The sequence below is a fragment of the Alternaria postmessia genome, assembly GCF_024291825.1.
Source record: "Alternaria postmessia strain BMP 2775 chromosome Unknown scaffold_19, whole genome shotgun sequence".
In the NCBI taxonomy this organism is placed as follows: domain Eukaryota; kingdom Fungi; phylum Ascomycota; class Dothideomycetes; order Pleosporales; family Pleosporaceae; genus Alternaria; species Alternaria postmessia.
Genome location: NW_026260092.1, coordinates 182,059 through 204,008, shown reverse-complemented (window position 1 = coordinate 204,008; position 21,950 = coordinate 182,059). Strand labels below are relative to the sequence as shown.

General features: G+C 50.8%; 5 protein-coding genes across 5 annotated transcripts; 1 reads left to right on the top strand and 4 right to left on the bottom strand.

Annotated features, from left to right (window-relative positions):
- Positions 1-2,665: 2,665 nt before the first annotated feature.
- On the bottom strand, positions 2,666-4,474 carry J4E82_004164 (uncharacterized protein; the record flags this gene model as incomplete). Its single annotated transcript, XM_051730445.1, has 3 exons — positions 2,666-3,688; positions 3,741-4,192; positions 4,252-4,474. 3 exons carry the CDS (start codon positions 4,472-4,474, stop codon positions 2,666-2,668), a joined length of 1,698 nt encoding a protein of 565 aa, XP_051589784.1.
- Positions 4,475-5,137: 663 nt separating this feature from the next.
- Positions 5,138-7,507, bottom strand: J4E82_004163 (uncharacterized protein; the record flags this gene model as incomplete). Its single annotated transcript, XM_051730444.1, has 7 exons — positions 5,138-5,634; positions 5,682-6,336; positions 6,388-6,470; positions 6,517-6,985; positions 7,036-7,136; positions 7,186-7,354; positions 7,403-7,507. The coding sequence occupies 7 exons, from the start codon at positions 7,505-7,507 to the stop codon at positions 5,138-5,140; spliced, it is 2,079 nt and encodes a 692-aa protein (XP_051589783.1).
- A 2,321-nt stretch (positions 7,508-9,828) lies between these two features.
- On the top strand, positions 9,829-12,955 carry DBP9 (ATP-dependent DNA/RNA helicase; the record flags this gene model as incomplete). The annotated part of the gene is made up of 4 exons (XM_051730443.1): positions 9,829-10,506; positions 10,556-10,607; positions 11,033-11,960; positions 12,016-12,955. The coding sequence occupies 4 exons, from the start codon at positions 9,829-9,831 to the stop codon at positions 12,953-12,955; spliced, it is 2,598 nt and encodes an 865-aa protein (XP_051589782.1).
- A 756-nt stretch (positions 12,956-13,711) lies between these two features.
- On the bottom strand, positions 13,712-14,714 carry J4E82_004161 (uncharacterized protein; the record flags this gene model as incomplete). Its single annotated transcript, XM_051730442.1, has 3 exons — positions 13,712-14,087; positions 14,137-14,344; positions 14,708-14,714. The coding sequence occupies 3 exons, from the start codon at positions 14,712-14,714 to the stop codon at positions 13,712-13,714; spliced, it is 591 nt and encodes a 196-aa protein (XP_051589781.1).
- Positions 14,715-19,873: 5,159 nt separating this feature from the next.
- J4E82_004160 (uncharacterized protein) lies at positions 19,874-21,278 on the bottom strand (the record flags this gene model as incomplete). The annotated part of the gene is made up of 3 exons (XM_051730441.1): positions 19,874-20,088; positions 20,198-21,061; positions 21,110-21,278. 3 exons carry the CDS (start codon positions 21,276-21,278, stop codon positions 19,874-19,876), a joined length of 1,248 nt encoding a protein of 415 aa, XP_051589780.1.
- Between the last annotated feature and the right edge of the window lie 672 nt (positions 21,279-21,950).

Genomic DNA, 21,950 nt, shown 5'->3' with positions numbered 1-21,950 from the left:
GTGTGTGTATGGCTGTGAGCTTTTACGGTCGGATTATAAAGGTAGCTGGTCAAGACTGGAGCGAGTCATAAGTCTGGTCCGTTCATGGAGTTATGTTGGATTGTCTGCTAAAGGCCGATCAATCTGTCTGCGACTGTACATGAGGATATACTCTGCAACAAGCCTGAAGAGCAGGTAGGCAGCTTCGCAACTCCACCAGGAGACCTTGGAAATCCGCTTAACCTTGTCAACCTTACCCTTTGATGCAGAGTCAGCGACAACTTTGCACTTCTTCTACTTGATATCACCAATAATCTTAGCTTCCAGAACTTCCTCACGCTTCTTCTGTGAGTAAGTCTTATTAATCTCGATTTCAGTCGCATTCTTCCTCCTCAATAACCCCTCGAGCTTTCATTCGTATCTCACTCTTTCTAGCCCACCTTTTCCTTATGAACGTTTGTCTTCACATGGCCTGTGAGCTCCTCCAGCTACTCTCAGTGCCCCACCAACTTGGCGTTCTTGCCCCGTGTGTAGCGATTGCAATCGTGAAGGTGACATTGTAGTCGAAGTTGGTTGACGAACTGGCGGAGAATGGGGATATCATAGGGCTCAGTACAATTAATGCGACGTGATGAAAGCCTGTTGCGTCAAGGGTCGCGTAGATGGAAGTGAAAGGAGGTGGATGGAAATGCATCTGACCGCTAATGGCTTATTAAGGATAGTTTACAGACCCTCTATTAGCGGGAAGTCTTCGTTGATAAGCTCTCGTATATTTGCTGGCTTGTTCACATCAAATCGAGGTCCGTAAGGGGATGATTCCCGTTGGATGTCTTAATCTTTCTGTCGCAAGGCGTGATAGTTCATGAAGAACATGTCCACCCAACAAGCATACTTGCTCTGTTCCTTATCGAGCTAAGCTTTCACCACAGTGAAAGTGATAAATCCGACGCTGTAGCCTAAAGAATGACGAAACAGCTTGGTCGTATGACCCGCAAGTTCACCATTCACTATCAAAACTTAGCTCGGCCCAAGCTCAGGTCTAGCGTCGTTCATTATCTATCGCATGTCGCTTCTCCACCTTGTCTCTCTTCCATTCTCTTAACTCGCACTCAAATCGCTAGATGCGGTGCACTTCGCAACCTTTTGGTATCTCGGTTCGCGCCGCCGCTCGATCGACTATATTTCCCGACACTTCTACTTCTGCTATCAAGGTAACGCACAATTCATCATTTATCGACTATAACTCAATCTGACTTGATATGCGTACAGATTGTTGGGTTCTGGCGAACTCTTTGTTCGCACTTTTACAGAACCGAGAATACTAGTCGATTGGCGAACGCGACTGAGTGACACCAACAGGTTTGCTGGACCCCCACAGCAGCTGATAGCTCGAACTATCAACCGGCTGGCCTCCAGTCTTCTTGGGTGGAGGTTCTGCAGGGTCTATGCTGAGTCTAGGAAAGGAGTGGTTTCTCTGACAAGACATAGATCGGAGCATTCAGCGTTCTTGCAACACAACCACTGACTCCGACACCTCACTGAATCTCTCGGAGATAGAGGGGTGCCCAGGCAGATCGATCGGCTTCATGCTTTAGGGTCCGTCGTCTGGTTCAGATAGGTGATGGTCTCTGCATGTATGTCAGGTCGAGAACCGTAAAGAGACGGGCTGCCCCAGCTGTCTTCTTGGTGGCCTTGTTACACACCACAACGATGGTGGTTCGATTCCACTTCCGATTCGACCCGCCGCCAGTGTGCCCTTTCGGGTTATGCGTGCGGAAGATATCTGCGATAAGATGTTCTCTTCGGAGGACTTCTGACAGGTCAAGTGGCCCATGATATATGGCATACACGTACGAGGATCTCCTATCGACGACAGAGAGACACAGGGATTGTCTGAGGTTGTCACAAACCTGAGATGCGAATGTGTTTCTCGAACCGCGGCACTTGAACGGGATACGGTAAAACGTCAATGTTCAAGACTGTCGACAATCGGGTGGCGGTAAAACGCCCTCGGTAGATCCTGTGTCACCATAGTTTCCTTGTGTGTTATGGCTGGGCGAGACTTCAACATCTCGACATCTCCAAGTGTGCGCTAGCATCAGCAGCGATACTCTCACACTTTACAGACCAAGTGTCAAGCCACACGACGCATGTCGTCCATTGGCAGGTCTCTACTGGAATTCAACTTCCAGTATCTTTTTCATTGAGTCATGAGCCTTTAGGGCGGGTCTCGAGGAAGAAGACAGCACAGCTCGTCACACCAGAGCTGACTGCTAGATATATGAATTGGCATGACCGATTTCACTTTGCAATCTAGGTGTTGTTAGCAATTTCAAAGTGTGTACCGACACGGCGCGTCACACCCGTGCTCTTTCTGAGTCTGGCGAGCGTATGACGTTTGCGCCCAGAACAACGCTAGCCTATCCAAGCCACATACGTCGGCGACTGCGCAGAACAAGGAAACTTGCGGCCTCGTCACTGAGATCATATTGCCAGAACGAGAATGGATAATGTGCCTTTGGGTCTGCTGGAGGCCTGATTTCTAGGGCAACGGTCATTGGATTATACTTGCAAAACGCGCACAGTCTGTACATTTATTGAGCCTGCACATTCACAAATTGAGTTCAGTTTGGATTGAATTAAACACAGTAGTAGTACATGTGTTGCATATCATTCATTATACTATCTATACCTGATCCAAGACCAAGCTATCCCAGAGCCATCCTCTCCATTGCGTAGTCCTAGTAACCTTGATGTCTAGGCGGTTACCCTCGCTCTTCAACGCCCCATCCGCGATCGGGAATTCGAGTAATCTCCACTCGCCCGCTCGTGTAGCACCACGATACGTGTCTTGGCTGTTCAATAGACTGGCGCTCGTGATGTTTCCCACCTTGACATCGTTAAGCAAAATGTCGCAGCTTGAGCCTTGTGAGAAGCCGGCGAGTGACACCGTCAATTTTGCGGCGGATGTGCTCTTGGATGGGAAGAGAACAGACCATGTGCCGAGTGCAGATTGACCAAAGCACCAGTCAAGAGCAGAGCTGGTCCCGACAGTGTAGGTAAGGTTTCCTGGGCATTTGGAGATGCGACCGTGTTCAAATGGGTGAGCTGGGTCAGCAAGTTTGAACCCGTCAGTCGTACGATCGAAGTCGCCAATCTGGAAGATGCGCTTCTTGCTGTCGGTGACCTTCCACGTCAATTCCTTGAGATTTGTGTTCTTGCCCTCGCGGATCTCGACATCGTTTTGGGTAAAGTTTGTTGTAACATCGCCAATCGCGCCGCCGTTGCCCCAAGCGTAGAGCGCATATGTGCCGGTGCGGATGTCGTGGATGTCAAACTTGCCATCTTCGTCGGCATAGGTGGTGTAGTAGTAATTCTGCCCTTGATCAAGAGTTGAAACCGTAGTGTTGCGGTTGTCTCCGAGGAAGACGGCAGCGCCAGCAGCTGGGCGTCCGTCACTCAGGAGGAGCTTGCCCTGCATCTTGCCGCGAGATTGGTAGGGCTTGTTGTCGAACCACTTGTAAGGCCAGGCCGCTTCTTCCTTTCCCCAGCGAGCTGCAGCATCATCTTTGCTTCCGTCGTTGAGGTACCAAAGCCACGGGCCCCAGATCTTGCCATCAGCGAAGGAATCGCGCGCAATGGCTTGGTAATGTGTGCCGTGGATCATGTTCAGCTGAACTGCGTCTCCAGTTTGGGATTCGCGATGAGTCTTTCATCAGTCAGTCTGACATCATCTACTAGCAAGACAGAATCGGACATACCATAAGCTCTTGCTTGAGATGATCACCATTGTAGTAGTCTTTTCCAGGGTTGAGGTACCAGCTTCCCACCTCGTCGCCATAGACACCATAGTATGTCTGGTCTCGGACGAAGCCGCTCCAGTCGTACTTTGTCAAGTATGACCCGTCAGCCTTTTGCCAGGTTTCATCCTGGACGTTGGTAGCTTGACGATATTCCTCTAATGCAGGAAGTACACCGTCTTTTACGTTGTTGTGGCTGCGAGGAAACGAGACGTTATCGAGACGCCACAAAGTACGGAACTCGCCCAGTGTAGGCAGGGCGTGGTTAACGAAGTACTGGTATGCGCCTGGGAGATCGTCGTAGATTACCCAATGGAAGTCGCCTTCCTTCGCCGTAAACTTGACATTGATGTAGTCGGTGTCAGAATCGACAATCGCGGCGGACGTCCAGTTCAGATCAGATGCGGCGCCATCTACGAATTGGTTAGCGACGTGATGCCTTTATTTCGTCCAGCGCTCTGCTTGCACGTACTGTAGCTAACATAATGCCCAACAGCATTCCCGACGCGATCTTTCCCGTTGTACCACAACTTATTAGCATACTGGCGGTTCTGTGTAACGTTCCAGATTTCGTTGCCAATAACCCAAGTTGAGTTTCCAAGGTCTTTCAGAAAACTCTTGGGCTTCTTTGCGCGCTCCTCTACTGGCGCCGCAGCAGCCAGGGCAGCAAGACCGAGTAACTTGAATGCGCTCATCCTGAACACAATGATGCGCGAGTATTCTTGGCGAGGATGGAAATAAATCCATAGTTTCTCTGGGTATTATATATCGCTGCAGACATGCGCGTTGCTAGACAAGAGCACCCTTGCCTCTCGGCGCAGATGCCCCGAAGCTATTACCGGGTAAGCACTGGGGTCGCGGGGTACCTGGATTCTACCCCGGACAATTAACATTGTTCCTGCAATCGCAGTTCTTCGCTCTTCAGTAGCGTATTTTTAGAGCGGTGTCCGCATTCTGGAAATAGGAAGGCGTTCGTCGTCGCATGCATCGTACAGGGTCCGCGGCATGAGGCTCGCTGCACAACGTGGTTAACGGCCACATCGTTGGGCGAAGAAGCACCGAAATCATCTTGGAAGCGTTAGACGAAGCCATAATCGATATCACGAGGTACCAGTAACCGGGTCGATGCTTGTGGTGATGTAAAGTTCAGAAGGCGTGGAAAGACACCGAGCGGGACGCTTACCTTTTGTGGACAGCTTCCATCGATCCGCCATTGTCGCACCGCGAACACTGGACTCCCAAAGATCTCAATGTTATAGAGATTGGACTCCCAAAAGATTATGAGGATAGGTACAGGATATAAAATAACCTGGTAGTAGTACAGAGCGGTGTGGATGATCTTCGACTACATGTAACGCTTACTCCTCCAATGCCTTCGCGTCAGCCTCCTTTGGCGTGTGCGTGCCTGATTCAGCCGTCTTTTCGCCTTCGACCACTGTGACCGGCCCTCCGCGACGACCACCCTTTCCGGTGATGTCGCGCCACATGCCACCAAAGTTCCTTGCCAAACTCTCACGGCCTTCCCATAGAGGATACACACCTACAGCCATAGTACTGCACATCAACCAGATGATGCCGACGATGACCCAACCCGAGAAGAATGATTGGCTGAAGATATAACCTGAGCCATAAAGCGGCATCGGCCAAAGTATGAGCAGGACGAGTGTCATGGTTGCAGTGGTGATCTTTGCGATCTTGGAGGCGCGGAATAGTTTGGCTTGCTCGGCGGCTTCGGCTTCTGGTGAGAGGGCAGCATGACGGCCGTGCACAGCTTCGAAGTCCATGTGCGCGGCTGCTGTGACATCCGAATCGTCCACAAGGCGAATATTCTTCATTGATACCCAATCGTAGTTGTCTTGGTCTTCGTTAGCATGCGCTCAGCCGAGGGGATTACAAACTCACCGACTCCGAATATCAACGTCAAGACTGGAATGAAAATGACAGGCGATAGCAACGCAACAACATTACCAGCCAGCATGGGGTTGTTGGCGCCGGACGTAGCGACGGTGATGACACCATCATTCAACTTAGAGGTGGTGACAAGCCAAGTGATAATGCTGCAGCACAAGCCCAGTACTGGGGACAAAGTTGCTGCCCACTTGTTCTGACCCTTCCACATCAACGTGAGAGTTGCGGGAATTACCGCAGACGAGATAATTACACCCATGAAGACGTACAGCCAGCCCATGCTAATGCCAGCATACCAGAGTCCCGTTGAAAAAGCGGCCATGACCAGCCCAAAGCCGCACACGCATACATGTGACGTGTAAACAAGACGTCGGCCGCTTGCGCCTGGGTTGATGTAGGTCGCGTAAATGTCGTACGTCAGGATACTAGAGACGGCAATGAGCTGCGCACTAAAAGCGGATGTGACAGCCATGAAGACGACGAGAAGTGTAGCTACTGCTCCTCCGGATCCAAGAAGCGCAACTGCAGCATATGGAAGCGTGAGACCGGCACTGATCGAAGCTTCGTCCATGACGTTGGGATATGTGGGAAAGTACTCGGTGCTCTGTAGTGCAAGCGCGGCGAGACCCATGGTGGTCGCGCAAAGCCACTGATAATAGCATTAGCACCAGACTTGGGTATGGACTATCGAGAGTTTTACCGGAATAGCGAACCAGGACAACCCGCCAATGATGTATCCGGGAAGAGCGTGAACCGGGGATGCGGCAATAGCCTTGTTGTAGTCTTGGAACGGTCAGTTTTCGGTTTCCTCTAGCAGCAGATAACTTACATCCGTTGTCCATGAAGACAGTTCCGAAGTTTCCAATGATGTTGATGACGAAGAATATGGCGCCGTCCTTGCTCCGCATTGTGAGATAACTTCCTCCAGCGTTACCGGGAACAGGTGCCGTCGCTGAAAGCTCTTGTAGACGCTCGTAGACCGCTTTAGTCGAACCAAGCCGGTCGCCAGTGGCGTACGTGGTGAAGGCAAAGGTCAGAAGGATTACAAGAAGAATGACAGTGTGGACGTAATCCGTCAGGAAGGTGGCCTTGATTCCACCAAACATCGTATAGATGACGACACCCAGAGGAAGTAGGAAACAAGCCGCTGCCGTAGGCACGCCAGTCAAAGAGCTGATGACGGCTGATCCTCCAGTCAACAACATAGCTGTAACGAGTATGTTGGTGAAAAGGCCGAAAGTGATGTATACGAAATGAGTGGCCTTTCCATAACGAGCGCGCACAGCTTCGAGGAACGTCTATCATATGGTCAGACTTAATACCAGGCTGAGGAACATATTGCACCTACATGAGCGTGAGGAGCTCGCCTCTTCAGTTCGATCGCAACGGTAGCAAATAGCAAAATCTGAACAGTGGCACCGGCAGCATACCAAAGCGGTCCAGAGACACCTATGAATGGTCAATACTTGACCTTAGGGCGATTCAGGTCTAAACATACCATAGCGGAAAGCGACTGATGAACTTTGCAAAAGTGTAGCGGCCCATGTCCAGGATGATACTACAGCTGATGCGACAAGACCAGATTTGACCGTACGACCAGCAGTCGAGAACATCTCAGACGTTTGGAGCTCATTGTTGTAGCGTTTTAGAACCCATGTGGTGAACACCTTGAAATTGTCAGCCCTTGATGTTTCTACTAATCAAATCTCCCGTACCATGCCCAGTGCGAAGAGAAATCCGACGCCCAATACGATGCCATAACCCCAAGCTTGACCAAGAGGTGAGGCCGAAGGCCCAATGGGAGTACCACCACCAGCCATGTGGAAAGATGGAGCGTGCTTCGAGGTTAAGCTTCAGAACAAAGCGTTGGCTGTCAAACCATCTCGCCGGGGCAGACGATGTATCTATACCTCAATGCATCCCCACGATTACCGTCCCCCAGCTTCCGGCTTCAGCTCGGTCCCAAGACTGCTATCTCGAGCATTTCCAACGGCACATACCAACCACTTTCACTTTGCAATTCAGCTGGCGCATGATTGGTTGAAGATAGGCACATTGCAAGACTAGGGAACGTGGAATGAGAGCCAAGCCCAGAAACTTCTTGTCTGCTACGCAATTTTGAAGCTTGTGTTAGCGACAAAGTCTTGTTGTAGGACAGTTTGAAGCTCTTAGCCGACTGGGCAATGCAGGATGGCTCGCCTATGCTGATAAGGAACATGTGCTTGCAAACGGATATGCATTACGCTTGTCTCATAGTGGCGGGCAGGACCGAACGGTGCAGCGGAACTTTTCTTGCTGCATTATGAATGGCCGACGGGTAAGGGTATTTGCTTGGGCAGGAAAACTTGGGTCTGGGCGTGGAGATGGTGGTCATGTTGGAGGCATGTTGGAGTTGGTGGTTTCGATGAGGTAAACAGGAGATTGAAGATAAGCGATGGCTTGGTAGCCAATGAGACGGCGCTGGCGGTGGGGTCCGAAGTCGGCTTGCAGGAGCTGACCCCTGTGTCCCAGCTTTCTCCACGGTGATGATCGACGTGCATCGTTGTAATGTTGCTGTTACTCGATCACTTCGACAAATGCCAGCCACTCTTACCATAAGTCGTCCGCAGGGGAAATGTGGAGAGCTGGAACACTTGGGTACGAGGGAGGACGTTAGTCGAATGGCATCCATGATTGCTAAGGGCTTCTTTTCGCATCGTACTAGGGACGTGTTTTTTGTGTAGCGCTTCGATGAACGAAGCGACGAAGTGTTTCATCGTTTGGTGTTGTTCTAAACATCTATCCTTCTGCTCGTTCACTTTTCATCTCCATGGTCTTGTTGTCGGTCGCCTCAGTGTAGCCCTTCCTCCAAAGACTCTCCAACGTTGACTCGCTGACTTTGGGGACCACCTTTGCGAGATTCCGGTGTTTTCCAATCATGCATCTGCTCCGCATCCGAGTCGTTAAGTAGCTTTTGTCATGTTGCTCGCGGCTTTTGTTGGCTTTCGCACTCTGCCTGGTACATCTGGGGATAGCCAAAGGTTCGTAGATTGAAGCATTTATCCATCTTGTCGAAAGTATGCTTACCCCGAACTTTTCTGGGTCTATGGTATTCGTTGAAGTCATGTGTTCATGGTACTGGTCTCTTTACTGTATCGCTTCACGTGCTTTGCGATTCGAATTCCCTGGCCCTTTGTTTGTTCCTTCCAATCAACCTCGACAGCATACTCACATCAGACAGAGACGCTGTCCGATTTTCACAGTATGAGACGTTCACTTTCCGTTTCGATCCTCATGGTTTGATATCCAATCAGGTTTGGTTGTCACCACTACTCGACAACAGCTTCTCTTACGCACAAAAACAACTCTGTTCCAGTTCCAGTCATGCACCCTGATCCATCCGCACTAGCCGTTGAGGAGTGGCAGCTGAGGCCTCGAACCGCGGCCACCCTGTATGCATTAGTTGTACCTCGAGCTCCACGTATTGTTAAGAACACAAGCAAATGATGACACGATCGAAGGCAAGAGACGGGCCGACCCTGTCTTCGACTCTGGAGGTGCCACGAGTAGCTCACTAGCATGCGTGTCTAAGCGTGCAGAATTGACAGGTACGATTGCGAGCGATCATTGCACAAATGACATTGACATCCAACGCAGGAGGTGTGTATGCTGGCGTCGCGCCACAGAAAAACAATCGACGGTTACGGCTTCACCCGGCTTACTCACGGTGTCACAACCCTCTCGGTTGCAAGAAGCCTGTGTAACAGTTCATCTCCCGGTTCCAGCAAGATCCTGGCCATTGCTGGAGGCAACATCACGGTTGGGGCGGGGTCTGCGTGTGCATTTGTGGCTTTGTAGCTGTCAGTGCCTTCCTACGCTAGGGGCTCTCGTATGGTCATGATATTAGAGTCGATGTCGAAGCAGTCCGGGCGCCCAATCAGGAAGGTGTAGTAAAGGACGCCAGGGTTGTACGGATCTCGCTTTGTGTAATGTGGTGGCGTCTATGCCCCTGCGGAGCTTGTCCATCTCGCCGAAGTGCGACCGCCGTAAGCAACTGCTCCAGGCCTCTTTCCTGATCTGGTAAATTATCTGATGTGATATTGGAGTACCCAGGTATATAGAAGGGTATCGATCCCCGTCAGTCTTCTGAATAGCCACCGGTATGATGTTGTCGCTTTTGATACTCCTCGCAATTGGGGTCCGTGCCCTTGCTTACACCATCCAAGATGGATGTCCACGGGAACTCGGCGCGGAAGGCGTGCGGGCTCGCATACCACCTACCTTCAACACTACGGATCATGGCCACCATCATGGCAGAGCATGGCCGGCGCCACCCGTTGGCTTCTACTTCAAGCCGTGGTCGATGATCCTTGCGTCGAATCCTCAGTACGCTGCTATGCGGAATGTGCAATACGACCCGACGCCGATCGATCCCTCGGACCCTACCGGACTTGTGAATGATCTCTTCTCGTTCCAGTTCCCAGGCAATGACAGCATCATAACAACCTATGGTGTCGATGCACCTCACCCCTACTTCCCAACTGTGCTCGACTATGCAGGAACAGGGATACTTGTGGGCGCTACTAGCCAGTACAGTATTCTAGTCTGGGGATGCGATATCAACAAAGTTCCGTATTATGCCAGCTATTCGACAGCAGTGAATTCCACAGATACGCCCGCAGGTATCGACTTGATGAGTACGAGCGATCAAGGGCCTGACCAGGATACCATCCATGCTGTTATTGAGGCGTTGAAGAAGCTGGGCAGCGACGAGATTACGAAGTACGTTGAGGCGTTGGAAAGGATGGTACAGGACGGCGGGAGAAGGGGCATGCCCAGAGTAGGTATATGTGATGTGTCGAAAGATACAAGCTGACATAAGATCGCAGACTACGTGTGACGATTACTGTAAGACGAATCAGGGCTTGCTTGGAATTGTAGGTTGAGGCCTGGCTGAGGGGAGATTAGCATGTCATGCTCGAAGATTCGAGTAGTGATGGTGGAGAATGCTGCTCGCATCTTTCGTCTTGTGCTGGCTTCCTAGCGAGTGCATAGCTAGAATCTAGTCGGCGAGAGATTGTATCTGTATCGTAATGCTGTGCATCCCATGTGGTACCTATGCGCTTCATAGAGGGCAGCTCTGCAGAGCAAATGTCATAGATAAACAGGTCAATCACGATGGGGTGTGTGGGGGTGAAGGAGCTTCGAGACCGGAGTTCAGCAGGTGCTCCTCCGCTGTGGGTCCTGCCAAGTCCCTGCCGCATTAGCGCCAAAAAAGTTCAGAAGTTCTGTAGAGAATCTATGGATAACGCAAACTTCAACGAGACAACATCGCAACACTTGTCGTAGTTTGACATCATATCCAGACACAATGGCGAAGCGCAAACTTAACGAGCACGACGTGCCAGAGGAGACATCGAGCGACGAGTCGCAATCCGAGCCCCGCAGCTCGCCCGAACCTTCGACACCTGCCGAGACCGCGACTGCGACTGCGACTGCGACTGCTCCCACCACGACAGTAACACCAACCAAAAAAGCGAAGAACAAGAAAAAGGCTAAAACAGCGACTGCCGCCGTTCCTGAAGTGCCTATCGCCGCTTCCTTCGCCGAATTACAACTCGAACCCCGTCTATTAAGAGCAATCCGCGACCTGAAATGGGCATCACCGACGGCGGTACAATCGCAGGCGATACCGTTAGCTCTAGAGGGACGCGACATTCTTGCGCGCTCCGGAACTGGCACAGGCAAGACGGGCGCCTACCTGCTTCCCATCCTGCACAAGACCTTGCAGCAGAAGGGCCAATCCCTCATTCTGGCACCCACACGAGAGCTATGCTTGCAAATCGCGACAGTAGCCAAGTCGCTTGCACAACACTGCGGACAAGAAATTCGGGTTCGCAACATCGCGGGCAAGGAGTCAGAAGTCGTCACAAAGGCAGCCCTCGCCGACAAGCCTGAGATTGTCGTCGCAACACCTGCTAGAGCATGGACAAACATCAACAGCTCGAACCTCGCAGTCAGCGACATCAGGACACTCGTCGTCGACGAGGGTGACCTGATCAATGGTTACGGATTCGCTGAGGACATGGAGAACATTGCGAGTGAGATACCTGTCGGTGTCCAGAAGATCGTCCTCTCCGCTACCCTCTCAACCGATGTCGAGTCGCTCGGCAGCCTGCTCTGCACCGACCCTGTTGTACTCAAGCTTGCAGACCTGGATAAGGACTCACAGAAAGTAAAGCAATACGTACTGAAGGTGGCAGAGGACGAGAAATTCCTCTTAATCTACGCAATGTGAGTTTTGTCGCACGAACAGAACGTGTCAAGTATACTGACCACCAACCTTTAGGTTCAAGCTCAACTTAATCAAAGGCAAGACAATCATATTCGTCGGCGATGTGGACAGGTCATACCGGGTCAAGCTCTTCTTGGAACAATTTGCGGTCAAAGCCATCGTGCTCAACTCCGAGCTCCCATTGGCTTCTCGCACGCACATTGTTGAGTCATTCAACACGAACATGTACAACATCCTGATCGCGAGCGACGAGACCGACGTTGTCGGCGTACAGGATGAAGGATCACGGCCGAAGAAGAAGGCGAAGAAGGACAAAGAGAGCAAGGACTCTGGTGTTTCCCGTGGAATCGACTTCCTCAACGTCAGCTGTATCATCAACTTCGACTTTCCTGGAAACTACAAGTCATACTTCCACCGTATTGGACGTACAGCACGAGCCGGCAAGTCTGGAACTGCCATCTCGTTCATCATCCCCAAGGACAAGTACCGCAAGCACAAGCCAACCACCTTCGCTGGGTGCGAACATGATGAGAAGGTACTGGCGAGTGTGGAGAAGCATCAACAGGAAGGCCAGAAGCTGGAAAACTACAACTTCGACATGAAGCGTCTAGAACCTTTCAGATACCGATTCGCAGATGCGTTGAAGTCGGTGACCAGAATCGCTATCCGCGAGGCTCGAATCAAGGAAATCCACATGGAGTTGGCCAAGTCGCAGAAGCTCTCGCGATACTTTGAAGAGAACCCCGAAGCGCTCGCACATCTCCGCCATGATCAGACTCTGAACCACCCTGCAAGGATACAACCACATCTCAAGCACGTCCCAGACTATCTGCTGCCAGGTGGAAAGAAGCCCGAGGATGTCGGCTTCGTGGGTCTAAACATACCGAAGGTGAGGAAACAATATAACAAGGGCAAGGGTAGGAGGGTAGTACGAAGGAACGGCAAGGTTGATCCGTTGAAGACATTCAACGCGAGGGGTAAGGGAAAGAGATAAAATAGTTTTTGCTTCGTTGAAACATGTATAAGTTTCTCTGCGAAGGTTTACCATCAATCTTACGAAATATAATAAATGAACCTTACTTTGTGTTATCTGATGTACATGGCCGAGTTTATGGGCGGGGCTCGGTGCGCCGACCCACTGGACGCGGTAAGCTCCCACTCTCCCGCTGTCGCCTTCCGCTGCGCGTCCTCCCACCACGTATGCACAACCTTGCGACTCGACGAGCGCTATCGGCCAGCGCCCTGCAAAGCGCCCGTAACACTTACGATGACGCCCTGGATTCTGTCTTTCGCGACGAGCAAGTGCCCGTGTACCTATGAATCGCGAGGCATAAGCGCATGCCACGACAAGTAGACCTCGACTACGACCACGACCACGATGCAACCGGATACACCACACATATACCTCTCGCTTGCACTTCGATCGGACACAGCCACTGGTGGAGCGGCAGCTTTCGTTATGTACCGCTTCGCAGAATAAAACGCTGGAAGACAGTCGTGGTTGTCTCTTCTGATAGACGGCAGAATGGCCACGATGGTTCACGATGCACAAGGGCCCAAAAGACAAGCTCATGGGTGAGATCGTACTCTGATTGGGTTATATAACGTATTTGGTAGTGAAAGACGCGACAACGATAGCCCGGAAACGTAACACCTCCCCTCCATAGCAGCTCTCGGAGCTCGCGGTTGTTTTAAAGGCCGTTGGATTCACAATTTCGTAATAAAGAGTAAAGAGCGACAGCGAACGTATTCAATAAGGCGAAGAGATCTGTGGGACACTGGTGTTCTCAGCAGGATACGCATACTGTGCTGTTGGGGGCTGGTCGCGTTCATTCCAATACTTGAGAAGCTTGCTTAAATGGCTCGGGTGGACCTGGCCGATGTCTTTGACTTTGACGTTCTTTTCGATGGGGTACATCTTCCCGAAACGGATGCGGGATTCTGATCGAAGCCTAATCGTGGCGTCAACGGGTATGATCTCTATAGGCTCTTTAGTCATTCCAGCATGCCACTCCCCAGGGAGGTAACAGGATCCCGGATCCGTTCCCGAGAGGTAAGCAATCGTATGTTCCCAGGGCACACAACCTTCTTTGAGGACCCCACGACCAGAATAAGTGCCAATGCCACTGGGCCAAGTTAGTCGAGACGCCTGTTTCACACCCAAGTCAATCTCACCAAGCGTATACGAAACCATGCTTGTCCTCAAGCACTACGAAGCGTCGAATGTTAGTGTGTACCCTTTCGTTGAAACGGACGACGGTATATGCATCGTTGTATGGTTGTGGTTGTGCAGTTCCACCTGCAGCCTCAGAGTATAGCATAGCAAAGACTCTGCCGACAACGAAGAAATCACGGGCTTCACCCCCAGTCCTCATTCGGTAGCCTAAGGGAGACAAATCAGTCAAGCAGGTGTGCGTTTAGGATATGCTTACTTGAGTCTAGAAGGTCGTACCATCCGGTTTGCGGCGTGCCTTGAATAGCGCCTGTCAACGAACGGAATTGTGGTGGAGCTGCATGATACACTTTAGTGACACCTGTTTGATTTGTTGGGTCACTGCGTCATACCTGGGTCAGGCATCTGTGCCACGTTTGAGGCATGGCTCAGCTGCGGGCCCGAATCTTGCCTAGGACGCGTTTCGATTTGCTTGGACCAGTGGTAAACCGGGTTGTCTATTTGGATCAATGGACGTTCGTTTGACTCGGAAATTCACTTGAAACGTGGCAGTACCTACTATACTCGTCATACGTGACATAGTAGTAGTCCTGATATTGGTCGCTCCAGATCCAGTTGCTGGTCGACATGTTGCACGATGCTACCGGATACAACTGCTGGCGCTCAAAGGGCTTTCATACGACAGGGACTGTACACTCCGTGCAGTTCGTGTTACTCACGTCAGTAGAGTCGGTCTGCGCGTTGCGATTGTGTGGATTACGCTTTCCCTGTTATCGGTGACTGAGCCCGAATTTATAGAGGTAGGAGCCGGGAGCATGTCGCGCGATGCGGCTCTGCTGTCTTAACCAGACGACTTGAGAATGGTGTGGTGCGCGCCATGAGAAACTGATCGACCTCCACACTTACCTGCATATGCGCTTCATCTGCTCTTGCTTGCGTATCGAGCGTGTACGTGATGAGTATGCGAGTGTACTGCTAGCTTCCACATTAGACAGGTTCCGCGGTATGGAAATGAGAAACGCGGCAACCCAATCAAAAACGGTCTGTATTATCCCGACACCCAGTAACCCGATAATATCGGCCGTGGCACTAACAGGCCGGATGGGTACATCCAGCTGCATTCTGATTTGCTTGTTCCAAGGCAACCCACGGTACAAATGATGAGCGGCTGGACATCTTCAGCTCCTTTCCGTGCTCAAGCCTCCGAATGGCCGACACATGTCTTGCGTTGCCCCTTATGTAGCACGCAACGCCATATGGTGACCACGTACGCCTACCTTCGAACTTCGGTATGAGAACATAGCTGATGCTTTCGAAGGCATAAGCTGAGTGATCTAAGGGTTCTTTATCAACAAGGAAACCCTGCCGCCACAGTTATGCAAGGGAACATTCCATATCAATAGCTATCCCCATAGCTTTCCTTACACATATGCAAGCTCATGAGTCGCTCATCGTAACGCTATGGAAACCTCACATCAAGCTACGTTTGGTGAACGACCGACTACGCAGTTCGACGCGCTAGCCTCTCTCATCCGCCAATACTTGGGAGAAATGTCGAACACACAAGCTTTATTATCTTCTACCAGGAAGGAGCTGCTGATCGAACGAGAAAGGGTGAAGACAGCTGCTGGCGAGGTTCGTCAGAAACGGATTAACGCCGGTAATGCTGAAGCCAGATTCATGAACCATGTACGGGAATTTGTCAACAATCACCTCGAACAGCTCCCGTCTACTCTCCTCGAAGCATATGATAAGGTTAGAGAAACACGCGATGGTCTTGGGGAGGCAGAGGCGGACTACCTACAGGACGAGGAGGATCTTACTGGTGCAGAATGGATGTTTATGAACCGTGAGAATCGATTCTACCAATTCGATATCAACAGGATCCTGTCGAGTCCACAGCTCAACAACCCTACTTTTCCTCAAGGCCAACCATCCGAAACTGTGTCAAAGCCGCCAATTCATGATCTACCACCTTGCCCGGTGGGATCATTGTCTCCAAGTCAAGTGGCGAGACTACCGCCTCCCCCACCTCCTCCACATATTTGGACGTCGTCTTTGCCTCTTATACCTCATGTCAGTATGAGCGCATCTTTGCTGGCGCCCACGGGCCGAGAGTATCCGGCCGTCATAGAGTTGGGGACCTTAAGGAGGGAGTTTGGTAAGCTGTCACAAAGGGAAAGTTACGATTTCGAATGGGCTGGTGAGAATGAAGCGTTTGTTGCTGAAGAAGACAAAGTTTGTGAAGATCAAGTGATGGCCTCTACGAGCGATGACAGAGATGTCTTACTTGACATCTTCAATTCAGAAGCAAAAGCACAGGAAACCAAAATGGAAGAGTTGGATCTGGCGTTGAATGAGTCAATCCCGACCAGGCGATATTCGGATTCCACGCACCTCTTCAGCTCTGGATCGAATCTCTCAGCCCCTATGAGGAGAACACAGACCGAGAGGGCAACTCCGTTCAATCGTTGTAGTCCTGCTATAGGAAACAAGATACGAGAATGGTCTCTGATGCACCTCAAGCAAAGTGCCGTTCAAAAACGCCTATATTTGAACGCGCTTGAAGACAACGGGATAGACAGCTCAGCTGAAGTTGACTGGAGAGTTCGAGCGACGCGCTTCTGGAGTAAAGACAGTCTTAGTGAGATCAGAGACAGCAGCGAGCTGTATTCAGCTTCCCTAAGTAAAGTTTCATACGAGCCTGAGTCTTGCAACGACGTCAGCTCCACACAGAGCATAACGTCTTCTCTCTTGATGCAACATCAACTGGAAGGTAATATACAACCTCCGAAACCGACGACCGTGGATTCGAGACCTCCGGAGTCTCATGAGATACCACGACAAGATTGTGAAGATGGCCCAACTATAGCGCCTCTGTCACCCACACCACCACCAAGCGATCGCATCACGGAACGAATAGAGGCTGAAAATGAAGAGCAAATAGTAAGTTCAATCAAGGACGGCTTGAATGAACGACAGCACGTACTCAGGGGCGGTGTCTCATCGGATATGGGCATACATCAGCCAAAATGTACTTGTCTTGCCATTGGCGATATGTCACCACGGAAAGATAGTGTCCAAAGTACCCATCAACCTGGCTGCGATATGGCAACCGAGCATGATGGTCAGAACAAGACATATCGCTCTGCGCAAGAGCACGACGACGCTGCATCGATGACGGAGGTTACGATGATGGACAGACATTTTGACCAGACGCACCAAAGCAGATCATTCGACCTACACCCATCCCTTCCTACCAGTTCTGACTACGGCAAAATTGTTTGTAACAAACCAAACTTCGACATCACTGCGCACTCCGATTCACCAAGTCCTTGCGCACCACTCACACCGCTGCCCGCTACAGCCATCAAAGGTGCTCTGAACCCGACAGCAAATCAAATTACGCCTAAACTTCGGCCCACCCCTCAAGCCCGTAGAAATACGATCACTTGGTTCCGGAGTCTGTTTCCCCACTCTAAGAACAAGCGGAGTAAGAGCTCCCCTTCTATCGGAGAATACCATCCAACTACTCATATGTGAAAGCACCCAGTGGCGTGGCAAGACTGTCCGCTTCTGTGACAAGACGTCATCTGTATTATCTCTCGGCCAGTCTTCCCGCGTTCATTGTTGACCCATGTCATGTCGCATTGTTTCGATAGTGTATTACTTACCAAATTACAGCGGTAATGCTACGTTTTTCATTTTCGCGCCGCACCATCGGAAAGACCTTCCGATTCCTAGTATCTCCTTGTCGGGCAGTGGTTGGTTCATGTATATTAGCGTCCAGCAGCTCAATGCATCTATCAGCTCATCAGCGTGGGACGCCATTCGATCCGAGACCACCTGAAACTCCGACTTAAGCATGTTGATAAGCGGGTGAGAAAGGCGGTCGGACAAACGCTCCATTATTGGCAAGCCTCGTGCGGGCTTGCACTCAGCCTGCGTCTTGACCACTCTGTCGGGCGGGACTTGATATGTCCCACGCGGTTGGTGATCAGCAGGACGTCTGCTTACAGGTTCGTGACCTCTCCTGATTAGGAGTCAGCATATCGGAGCCCGAAGAATGGACGGCTGTCGTTCTTTCGGCCCGATAGAATGATAAGTGCCGGTGGTACAGACCCGGCGGGTACACAACAGCCGGTATCGATGATGGGTAGCCGCGCGGTATGCTCAATATGGAAGGAGTTTGCTAAAGCTCACGAACACTGTATTGATGAGTATCGTATTTAAGATGAGCTCTGAAAGTGATGCCCGAATGGCATTGGTGGCAACATATCATCGATGCCGCGATTTTGTATTCCCATTTGTCACTCCCCCACTTCTCCGCTCGCTGAACAGAGACCGAAGAAAACGACAAAGTCTCGCTCTTTTGCTTTTTTATGCACGACACCATCGGTGGGTACCAACGGTCCGCTGCGACCCCACTCGACCCACTATAGCTGCAAGAGGGTGCCTAGCTCCTGTCTCACACGCCGCCCCAACGATTTCCCAAAGGCTAAGATCATAGCAGTGCATGCGCCTCACAAGGCTGGAGATGCAGTCTGCCACACTCATACCATGAATCTGTCCATATGATAGAGCTGGAGATCAGAGACGACCCAACAGCAGGGAACCGACGTGTGACCTACATCCTGCAGCATACGTAAGCCCATTACTGTCCTGCTCACTGCCATTCTACCAATTGTCGCCCTACAACCCCGCTCAAGAAAGGATAGCCATGTGCCTTTATGCCTTGTTTTTCTATTTGAAGGTGCATCCCTTCTTAACAACAAACCACAGGCAAGCCTGAGGACAAGGTACTTGCTTATTCTCATCCGATTGGTGGCACAGCGTGGGTGGACGACTTGATCCACGAAAAACAACCTCGGGAGTGAGGCAGCTCTCCAACAAGTTGATTTGGGCCATACATGTGTTTTTCCGGTCGGTTATTGGGTGTCATTTAGTGGCGACAAGTCCGTCTGAATCGACCAATGAGCTGTACGCTGTATTCCACATCGGTGAGCGAATCCGATACGGCTGAAGGAACGGCTGAATGCATCCCGAAGCCTGGTCGCCAATAGTAAAGTGACCAAAATTGAAAGTTCCGTAGCCAACAGTTAGATAGAATCCACGAAAGAGATGGTCATGGAACTGTGACGAGGATGAATGGTTGAAATCCAGTTCGGGAAAATGGTCAGAGCGCGGTCGAAAGGCATGCGGCTCTGCCATCGGCCATTAATTGGTGGACGAACATGGGTGGGAGCTGTGCGGGCGGTGCATATATGACTCATGACTAGATACACTTGCAGGAGGCTTGCAGGACACATGCACATCGCCAAGGAAATGCACGGAGGTCCAGGCCATGGCTACGAACACTCACGCTGTTGCTGGAAGGCCGTTTTCAGATGCAAACATTTTGAGGATGATGTCAGTCAGCAATGGCTCGGCCACGAGCTATGTAAATTAAGTAAGCCATATCAACAACCGACATGATTGACAAGTAACTGGGAAGTGGTATGATGCGGAGGCTATTGCATACTGTTACAAGCCAGGGTATCGTGATGAGATTATCAGTACCTCCGAGCCTCAAAGAAACCTGCTTTACTCTGCTCCACCGTCCCTCAGCAGTATTTAGTCAATCTTCGTCATAGAGCGCTGACAATAATTCATGTTCCTTCAGCTTGATAGACTCTGATCGGAGCTGGTGTTGTAAATTTGGGGTAAAATCTGCAGTAGAGAAGGTGGATGACTGATGGGCTAGCCACGCATCGTTGTTTTGCCAACCATGTGTATCGCGACATTCAGGAGGACATGCTCCATGATACCCAAGTGCTTGAGGGTTCTGATAGCTTCCTTCGAATTCCACTGATCCTTGATCATATGAATTGTCGCGACCAAGACTGTCATGCGGCCAGGCTTTGAGTATCGAAGAAGACCCGTGGAACGGTTCCCCTGTGTGTTCCGCGATCCTTCTGTGCAGGTTGTATATCTCCCGTGGTGAGATTCGAAGTTGGTGCAATATCCAGCGGTTGACTCTATCAGGTGTGCTTTCGAAGTTCACAAGATAGTCACTAAGAATACCACGAGTTTCGTTATTCTCGCCTAGCAAAAGCAAAGGATTGCCTTCCTCGAGCCCCGGATTGACCGAGTAGTTGTCCATAAAATCTGGCAGTGCATCAGGTATATCAATATAGTTACTCCTAGAGAATGTCGATTCATCGTCAGGCCGTTCCTGAAGCATGGCACCAGTCCCAGTCAAACTCGTCATATCCGAGATCCAGATGCCGATGAAGTCAAATGTGCCTGTCGAATGATTAAATGAGGTCCTCTCATCTGAAAAACTGCTGCTGCGAGGTCTGGGTATATCGGTCGATCCTAGAGACACGGTCCTCCTGTGAGAACCGGCAGGCACCCAAGGCTCTTGGGCGTTTCGTGTGAGTTGTGCAGCATGTTTTGGTAGTTGACCGATGCCAACATTCTCTCCGATCAGAGCTCCATATAGGTGCTCGGTGTCTCCAAGAGCAACATTGTCGTCTGCAGCAGAGGCCACCGAGGAAGCCTCGTATTCGATTTCGGACGGCTCCTTCGGCTTAGTCACCGCTTCTATATTGAGTCTGGAAAAATGCTCGAAAGATCCCTCTAATTTGGCGTACTTTTCAACCAACTGATGCTCTTTGGACCCTAACACGATTTCAAGTGGTTCGTATTCTGATTCGACAGGCCCGATCTCATCCCTTGCCGCCTGCGATGCTTCGAAAAGACGGAGCATTGTACGGTCGTCTGACGGAAAGCTTCCATTGACTCTTTCGCGCATACAGTTGATGAGCATCATGTCGCATTTGGAAACATGTTCTCTTAGTCTGTGCAACTCCTTCCGTCTTTCCTGAACAGCAAGTCGCATTCCGATTACCTCCTTTTGCAGTGCGGCGAAACCTGAGACTTCATCTATGAAGGTAGAGAAAAGTTTCAAGGCCACTATATTTATATACTCACTCCCTGGGATCTCGTCGAAGAGTGTAGGTGACCGGAGAGTATCCGTTAACGGCGGCGGCGGCGGTGGAGGAGGAGGTGGTGGCGGTGGTGCGGGTGATGGCAGTACCGACGAGTATACTGGACTGCCTTTCGGCTTGAGCGGACTTTTATCGTCCACGTCCTGTGCCATATGGCGGTCGCGTAATGGTGAATCAACAGGCACCACATCCTCGTTTCTCTTTTCTTCTTCTATGGACCCGCATGCTTCATCAAAGCGCACCTTTTTTTGTAGTATTCCCTTCTTAAGTGCGCAGGTTGGACATGGAATTAGAGGCGCTGCCGCGGGCTTTGTTAGTGTATCGCCGCGAGTGAAGCCGGCTTCATCATCACGAAGCGCATCAACGCTCGCTTCACGGGCAGAGCATTGCTGGTCGGAACGCCCAGTCATGAGATTCAACTCTCTGAGATATATTAGATAGCCCTTTAGACGTTAGCCCGATACTCTTCTTCTATGATCCATTGATATACCATGGTAAAATCTACAACATCCTGACAAGCCGACATACCGACTGCGTGGTTTAATCATGATTTACAGATCGTCGCTTGTGGCGTTAGTCTTCGGTGATTTCAATCATAATATATAGAGATCATAATCGTCCCTGAGAAGAGAGTGGGAGAACTTTTCATGGTGGGCTGAGCTTGACGCGGGGTCAATACCGGTGAGCTTACGGCGCATATGGTGGCGTTGTCGCTTCAGTGACTTGGCACTTGCAACTCGTTCTGAATGACAGCGCATTTCCAACGGGATTGTGCATCCTTAATCTCACTTTGGTACCGTCGTATATCACCAATGAACCCACTC